Source organism: Arachis ipaensis, chromosome B01 (genome assembly GCF_000816755.2).
Source record: "Arachis ipaensis cultivar K30076 chromosome B01, Araip1.1, whole genome shotgun sequence".
Lineage (NCBI taxonomy): Eukaryota > Viridiplantae > Streptophyta > Magnoliopsida > Fabales > Fabaceae > Arachis > Arachis ipaensis.
In genome coordinates, this window is record NC_029785.2 from 136410616 (window position 1) to 136419837 (window position 9222).

At 34.4% G+C, this 9222-nt stretch overlaps 1 protein-coding gene across 5 annotated transcripts in view; it reads right to left on the bottom strand.

Annotated features, from left to right (window-relative positions):
* LOC107642621 (putative glucose-6-phosphate 1-epimerase) overlaps nucleotides 1-8621 on the bottom strand; it is a 9216-nt gene extending 595 nt beyond the window's left edge. Inside the window, exons 1-9 of one of the 5 annotated variants that reach the window (XM_016346034.2) lie at nucleotides 8281-8618; nucleotides 7758-7832; nucleotides 7218-7274; nucleotides 6198-6358; nucleotides 5912-6052; nucleotides 5342-5444; nucleotides 5138-5237; nucleotides 4483-4725; nucleotides 3949-4411 (exon numbers count right to left, since the gene is read on the bottom strand). In XM_016346034.2, coding sequence (XP_016201520.1) covers nucleotides 4511-4725; nucleotides 5138-5237; nucleotides 5342-5444; nucleotides 5912-6052; nucleotides 6198-6358; nucleotides 7218-7274; nucleotides 7758-7832; nucleotides 8281-8376 — 948 coding nt within the window. In that variant the 5' untranslated portion in view covers nucleotides 8377-8618 and the 3' untranslated portion in view covers nucleotides 3949-4411; nucleotides 4483-4510. The other 4 variants (XR_002350977.1, XM_021106962.1, XM_021106968.1 and 1 more) reach the window with 4 other exon arrangements.

Here is a 9222-nt window from a genome sequence, read left to right on the forward strand (position 1 = left end):
ATTATATTTATTCTTTTTTTCACTTATTCTTCTTCTTTTTTAAAACAATATAGAATAGGATTATTAGTGAACGAATATTTATTAATGTTTACCAAATTTTTTAAATAAATAATTATTTGAGACAAATAAATTGCGTGTGTGAAGAAATATGTGCACAACTTACAATCGCTGTTATTTGTAAATTTGTGAAAATTTAGGTGCAGTCGACTTCACATGAAGTTAATAATTGAGAGCCGTTAGATGAAATCATCTAACGGCTCTCAATTATCAACTTCACGTGAAGTTAATTGCACCTGAGTTTTCACCTTGCAAATTAAGACCAACAAAGGTGTAATATGATTATATAAAAAGTAAAAACTCTTTTAAAGGATTCATCAACTACCGCGGCACCCGAGAAACTCCTAAGTTGAAGAATTACTCAAAATCAAGATTTTAAAAATTGGACCAGACTAATCGGTTCAACTGGATTAATCGAAAATCGGTTATCTAAGCAATCCGGTCACTACTAAAATTGCCTTGCAAAAAATTTATGAAAAACCGATCAAACCGGTAATTAACTGTCGAACTGGCCGGGTTTTAACAAGCACCGATTTTTTTCCCAAAAGCCACCAACCAGCGTCGTTTAGATGCTGGAAAAAAAATTGCGTTCAATTTAACGCTGAACCACCTTCCTCCAACCCTAATTTCAAACTTCGAAGACACTCACCTCCCAACCTTTAATTTCCTCTTTGACCTTCCTCCAACAAACGCCACCGTCACTACCATAATCCACGCCGGATCGAAGCGTCACTGTTGCGGATCGAGGCAGCTGTCAGCGGCGTCGTCGTCTTGAACTCTGAACTTTGAAGCTTCTGGCGTTGGCGTCGTCTGGTCGTCGGCTTGTCGTCCTGGTCGTCGGCTTCTGTCAACGTCATCGTCGGGCATCTGGTCGTCATCGTCTGGCCTTGTGTGCCCTCCTGCGTTGAGTACTTTAACCTTTTTGTTTTTCGATTAATTTTGTTTATTTGGTGAATTAACTATGAATTGGGTTCTTGAGTTCTTGGGTTTTTTATTTTTTCAATTAATTTTTTATTTAGTGAATTAATCATTCTGTAATTCTGAATAAATTTGATATAAGTTCAATTTTGGGACTCTGAATTTTGAATTTTGGTATATTGAATTTTGCTATATAAGTTCAATTCTGCTATATTGAATTCTGGTGAATTAACTGGATGAATTGCTGAAATTAATTATGTTGGATGCCGTATGAATTGTATGAATTGATATATTCGTCTGGATTCTGGATTGTTGTCATTCTGAATTTAGATGGAACAACCACAAAGTGATCAGCAACTACAAAATATTGTTTGTTCAATGTTGTTTCTTTTGGTTGTAAAACATTTTGTGTTTGTCACTTTAGTTATAAACTTTAATATTTGAAGTTGTTTATGAACTTTTAATGATAAATTATGGATAACGCATTTTGTGAAATTGTCAAATTTTAAATTATATATTGAATTTTTTTTATAATTTTACTCTATATTTAATTAAACCGGTTTAACTACGATTCAATCTCAGTTGAACCATTGAACAATTAAACCAGTCACTCGATCGGTTCGACGACCGGTTCGGTTCACGCAACCTTGCTCAAAATGCTGTTTTTTCATACTTAGTGATGGTAATCAGTGGCTAAGAGAAGGGGTGTTGAATCTTAGCTTCTTTTTTCGTAGAGTATTATTTTTACTTTTTCAACAAACTTCAGGAGATATTTACACTTTTATCTTGTAACAAGTAGAGAGACATTTTAGTTTTGTCTCGTAACAAGTTGAGAGACATTTTCATTTTGTCTCCTGAGAACCAGAAATAGAGAAGAAGCAGGAAAGAGAGAATCACACCAAGATGTATCCTGGTTCAGCTGCTAAGTGCAATGTAGCCTACATCCAGTCTTCATCACAACAGTGACGGAATTTCACTATCTTTAACAGATTACAAATACCAATTCTTTCCCTAGGATCTACCCAATCCTATCTGGGACAACTCCAGATTCTAACCCCAATCTGAATTTGACTTGAACTGAAACCAAGCTTTCAACAGCAAAATGCTAACACAACTTGTAAGGGAATCTCCATAGGATCATGACACACAATAGAAAGATGTACAAAGAAACTCTGAGATATCTATGGCTTTTTCTCTAATTTTGATCACTGTCTTTTTTCTCTCACTGGCTTTTTCTTACAAATCTCACTATGTTTGCCTTTTTCACCATGAGACTCGACAGACAAAACTAAGAAAAAGGAAATAAAATGAACATCATTGAAGGAGAAGAACTTAGGAAGCTTTTGGGTAGCTATGAGAACTCTGTATTTTTTCACTTGCTCTCCTTGATCTCAACCCTTGGCCGTTCACCCTTAATATAGAATGGGAAGCTTCCAAGGTTGAAACCGGTTCAACCAACACAGCAACTTCTTCTCCAACTTTAGAGCAGCAGCGGTTCGAACAGAGAGGAGAGAGAAAGAACCCGAACCTGCTTGCATGTACCTCTCTCATCCTTTTTCATGCATTTTCTTCAATCTTGGCCATTGATCTTGACTTAGGCCCCAAGATTTGATTCTGAACGTTGATGAGCATCTGACCTAGGCTAGTTTCAACCTTTCTATTTTTGCTTCTTCTAGCTAGAGACTTTGGGGCTTTCTTCTTCTTTGAAGCACAAAAACGGAAATGAACTTTTTGTTGTTCCTTTACCCAAACATATTTGCTTCCTAACCGAAGCGGATTGTTTCTTTTCTTGGCAAAGAAATCTTTGAGCCTTTCTTCAAATCTTTCCTTCTGTGGTAAAAATCTTGCTTAGCCTTTCTTCAAATCTTTCTTCTGAGCATTACAATTTTTCTTCTATCTTCTTCCTTGAAAGATTGATGTGACCGAAACAGAGGAGAGAGAAGAGAGAAGGAAGAAAGCTTTCGGTGAAAGCTTTTAATTACATTAAAGTGAATTAAATTCTCACCTCTAGTAACTAAGAAATAAAGTCACGTGTGAAACTTTTGGTTACCATGTAGTTAATTGAATTGAGATTTGAGTTCCAGTAACCAAAGAGAGTAGGTAACCGAAGAGTGATATTTCTTTCTTTCTTCTTCTATTTTAGATCACGAAAAATGTTGGACCAAGAGATGTGATGACTTGGGCTTTGCATTAGTTTCTTGGGCCAATTAGTTTTACTATCCTTTTAAAATTCAGCACTTGTTATTAAATGATTTCTGCATAAGACTTAATTAATTCAAAAAGATCAGATTGGACTTGATTAGCTTTGGCCCAATAAGAAACTAATTTTCTTTCCTGCATACTAACAAAAATATCAAACAAACTATTGAAAGTATTTTGAACACTTAATAATATTTTAATAATTTCCTAATTTATATTTTGATAATGTTTGATCATTATTTCAGTTTTTCAAACTCAACACTTAAAAATATAATAAGTCAATTTATAATTTTTATACTAACTTTGAAGACATTTGATTAATTAACATCTCGTTTGTTTAGTGATATTTATTAACTTCCTATTTATTTTCTTTGTTTTTACCATAATCTCAGGAGGTCGAATTCAACCTTTAAATTATTATTTGATATCTTGATAGCATTCCCAATAACTCATCAACTTGGAATTCCTCCGAAAAAAGTGAATGCTTAACTGCTGAATCTTCTATTGGTACATAGACAACTATTTGGACCGATAGGCTTAGCAATCTTGATTGTTATAACTTACAAAGGACGATGTTACAACATCGAGACGATTGCTTAGCTAAGAAAATCAATATATTGCCTATATAGCTTATTCTTTACTCTTAGACCTTTTTGAAGAAGATTCTATTACTGACATGTTTAATTCAATATATAGACCTTTTTGTAGGTAATGTATTTGATTCAAGGCCTTGTCAAATTTCAATATATAGAGTATAGACCAAAAGAAAAGGTCTTGCAATTGTAGAATCTTTTCTTTATGCTATATTGAATCACTGCGATAACAGTATATGTTTCATAGTTATCTTGGTTTATCGTTTCAACATGTAGATTGTCCCAGCAACTTATGGCATACAAGTAAAAAGATCCGAAATAAGACCCCCTATAAAGCATATATTGTTTAATCCTCATGTAAAACCCCAACAAGCAACAACTGTGGACCCAAAGATAAACATCCGGGCCATTCTATCCAACCTGAAGATTTACAGAATCGTGCACTGTAATTTCCTTTTCCCATAACGGTGGCCTACCATGCGTTAGTTTGATATTGATCAATATCAAACTGGTCATCCATTGTATCAAAATATAATTTAACAAAAACCACGTCGGAACATGATTTCAGCCGGTCCAAGTTGAAAGTGGGGAATTTGCTACTATAGAAACACTTCCTTTCATCATTCATCATGGCAACGAGTTACCTGAAGAATAAACCAACGATCAAAATGCAGAGTTGAAAGAAATAATTGAATCTGCAGTTATTACTTATTACCAGTAGAGGACATAGACACAATGATCTTTCAGCTGCATTGAAGAACTCTTCGGGGATCAAGCTGCCCGCTACAATAACTAGAAGAAACAATTGAAAGCTCTAGTCTTCCTTTCCATTCTTCGCCAGGTTTCAAAGTGATAGGTTTTTCAATAGCAGCAGCCTCTACACAAACCATATGCTTATACTCATTATCACCAAAATCAGTCATAGCCTTTGCTTTTTTATCCCAAGGATTCCACACAACTGCAATAATCAATAATCAATGATAAAAGGGATTAAGGTAACAATCAGTAGTGAAACTGATTCCAGAATATATAAAAGCAAATATATATATAGTGGGCTAGCAAATGCCCAGCCCATGAAAAAGGTGTAGAAAACATAATAACAAGAAGGAACAGAGGAGACAATTTGGGGTAACCCGGAGCCTGGCTCCTCCTTCCAGCTCTTCCTCTACTCTTCAACACACAAAAAGGTCTTTCATGCCTCATTGTGAATCGTAAACCCCATCCCTAAACAATTGATGACCCTGGCTCTGTCTTCCACTCTCTTCTTCTCATCCTTTGCCTTGCAAACATTCTCAGATCATGCATATTCTTAGACTTTGGGAAGATAAAAAATAGCACAAGCTTAAAATGCATGAGAAGATTATAATCACCAGCATCAGGAAGCCCATCTTTACGTAACACATATGTTCTCTTCTTCTCGTGATCAATAATAGCAATCTTTGTAGGAGTGCTGAGATACATCTTGTCAACCTATCATATAAAGAAAAAGAGATGTATCAGTTTGGAACTCATGAATGCATGGGAAACAACAGTACACCCGAATTGGCTAAATGAATGTCATAAAGCAGTCTCACTTCTGATTCAAATGTTAAAGCATCCCCCTGTTCAGTAAAGCGTTTCTTTTTCTGCAAGTTGTCGAGATAATCTAGTGTCTCTAATCCCTCTACCCGGACTTCGCTGAATACAAGCAAACTGGTCGGTTAAATACTTAAATGCAATCCCAAATCACAGGCTACAAGTAAATTTCTGAACAATGAGAATAAATAAAACTCAGTGAACAGGCATTAAGTTGTAGTAAAGACCAAATATAATTCACCCAAAATAAAAAAAAGACTGAATAAGGCAACAACTTCCTTATTCTCTAAGAGATATAGAACAAAATGCGAAACTTAACAAAGAAATGAATTTGTGGGGGGAAAAAAGGAAATGAATTTCATATTTTGAGTTGAGAAAACAAGCTTTGCCCACATGATAAGATAATATAGTTCCATTGGCTTGTTTACTGTGGGGATCTTGAACTGTTTCTCAACCAAATCCAATAAGTAACAATGTAAAATTTGAGAACAGGGGCCAATTTAAAATAAAGACGAGCACATTAATATAAAACTCATTGTAGTGAGACAAAACATGGTCCAAGCTCTTACCATATATCTGAAACAGAGAAATATGTATGATAAGCAAATGTGAATGAAAATGGCTTCCCATCAGTGTTTGTGTTCCTAATCCGAGATGTCAACATCAGATCCCCTCCAGGTCCTAGAGCTACCCTAAGACGGAATTCAAAACTACACGCAGAAAGAAAAGCATAAAATATGAGAATTATAACAAAAACAACCCAAACAATAAAATGAAACATGAAAATATGAACTAAAAACAGGAATTCCAAAAAAAGATCATAAATAAAAGACATGTTTGTCCCTATATATACACCTGTGAGGCCAAATCTTCATTTCCTCTTCTGAGGGCTTAAGAATCAAATCAACAAAGGCTTTAATGGAATTATTTGTTGGAAAGGGAGGAGGGTGGTCATCAATGGCCCAGAAACGATTTCTAGCAAATCCATGCTGATCTAGGTTACCATGGCAGCTAAACTGCAAACAAAGAGCAAGCATCCTTGTACATGTTACATGGGATATGATTGTAAATTTTTAATAATACAATATCTAAAGGGTCATTTACAACCTACAAATTTCAGTTACATGAACAAGTGTTACATAGGAGTAGGATCTAACATGGTTGCAGGTTTAGTGTGATGGAGGCAGCAACGAAATCAAGATGCCTCAAGCTTATAATGTGACTAGCATACTTTTTGCGGATTATTAGCCAAGTGCAAATAATATATTTCGAGTTCAATTGAGTATTTTACTGCTTTGCTGCTGCTGGGCATGTATTATTTATGCAACTGTCACCTTCTTTTAACCTGCTTGACTCATCTGGAATGTTAATTATTCTTGTTGATGCCTGGTTATTTGGGTCCGCAACTTTTGACTAGCCTAAGTAATATACGAACACCAGAGAGGAAAAGGAGAACTTTTTTCTTTCTAAGAAAAATATTATGATTCCAGAGTAATTCTCTATGTTTAATTTCACACATTATCTTGACCTATTTTTCGTGGCAGACATTATAAAATATAAATTAATTCCATAAGCAACTTGTTGATCACCTCTAAAACTTCAGTCTACAGCTTTGCTATTCCTTCAGCACACAATCTCCCCCTAGCCTATGAAATATCATACTTCATATAGATCTTAACAATGTATTTAAGGAGAGTTTCTCACAATTTGAGTTAGGAGCTTAAGAACCAACTATTTAACAACTTCTAATCTCGTCTCTTTTCTCCTTTGTTCTCCAATTTCTACTTACTCTAAATTAAAAGAAAGCAGAATTATCACAACAAAAGCATCTCGGGAAAATGAAACAAAAAAAAATATATCATGAGAAGTACATACTTGAGGAAAGCATATTGGAATCCCTCCACGAATTGCCTTCGGAGGCTTAAAAGTAGCCTGCAATATCAATAAAAGAAGATGTATCAGAGCTTATAAAATTGATTGATGGAGTTGAAAATTTTCAAAAATATATTTACATGGACAAATCATAGTCACATAATTTTCACTATTCTTTCGCACTAAACAGCTTATATAAAAATATAGTGACTTATCATAACTTTATATCTTAACCAAGATTAATCAAATCGGGAGCACCATATTAGTAGTAGAAAGTCAGAGCATTCAATCGTATCATATTAACCTAGTAACAATTACAAGAGTAAATCAAGACTGAAACATACTTTCAGATAGATCCTAATCATCCTATATTCTTTAAAAGTAAATTGACTAACTTAATGCAGGAGAACACTCATCACAAGCTGATGTTTACAACCTAATTGAGAATATATATATTCCGCAGTCATCTTGACATATAATCATAAAGAAATCAGCTACAAACCATTATAGAGACAGAAATTACAAACTTGTTTTGCAGTATACCTTGCTACTAAGGAAAAGCAATTCTTCACCATGGTCATTCTTCCAAGAAGTCACATGACCACCGTATAAGTACACCTGAAGTCCAATAACAAAGAAATGAAACATAATCAGAGCAAAATAATACCAGAACATACACACATGAGACCTACTTAATCCACAGCGAAAAACAGCAAAATAAAAAAAAAATATAAAATAAAATCAAACACCAAAACCACGCAGCTCTATGCAAAGAAACTACACCAAAAGTTAAATCAAATTGTTCTAGAACAATCCTTCTAAAGAGCAGAGTTAACTTCAGCTGCAACACACGAATTAAAAAATAAATATTAAGGTGACGAGATCAGTACTCTAGAAACCGATAATAATCATAGTTATAGCAAAGGTGAAATGCGAGAATCAAAGAACGAAACCGAGAAAGTATGCAGATCAAGCAGTTTTCGATGAAAACCGAATATAGAAAAATGCAGGGATTAAGGTGCATGAAACATGATGCACGATGCATGATTGAAGCATGGAATCGGACCTCGGCGGAGCTTCCACGTGGATCGCGAAGAAGAACCTTGTCGAGGCCATTGAAGCCCTTGCAAACCTCATAGTACCTACTCTTCTCGCTGCTCATGGCTAATTCCTACCTCTTCCGAAGCTTCACCACTGGCACAACCACCGTCACCACCACCATATAGGGATGCTATGTTTGTGTATATATATTTCTCAGTTCACACTCATTAGTTCTAGATTTACGGTTTCTCGGTAACCCCTACCAATTCCACATTGTTTTCTGTAACTGCAATCTCTTCAATTTTCTTCTTTTTTTTTTTTTTTTTTTCCCGTTACTCTTTTTTGGATTTCTCGATAAGACGTACGTATATACTGCAAATACTGTTGGGTACGTGTTCAGTAATCGTGCATTTCGAACGCTGATAGATACATATAAAATAATTAATAACTAATATAATAATAATATATCGTATTCAAACTTGATAGATTTTTTCATTTTAATAAAGTTAAGTTGGCATCAACTTCACTCATCTCACCAGAAGCAGGGCACAGTTTTAAAATGGTAACTTTGTCTTGGAATTGGAAAACTAAAGATATGGACACAGTAATTTTAATATTTGGCGAGAAACATGTTACTTTTAATAAATGATATTTTTATAGTGAATGCTATGGTGTCTATCACATTGTACCTAAGTTACTAAAAAGGGTAAACAAATAATATTTAATAAATTTTATATGATTTATTTTTTACTTTAAAAGATAAGTTAGGTAATTTAGACATCATAACAAAGACACCATAAAACTCACCTATTCTTATAGTAGACTAGTAGTCTATAAACATAGCATTCTGCATTAATTCAGAATTTGAGACCGTAGTTAATTTTATGGCTTGAATTCGTAATTTTGAAATTATAGAGACTTTGAGATTACAAAAACGATTAATCGTTGTTCTAAGATTTTCTTTCAG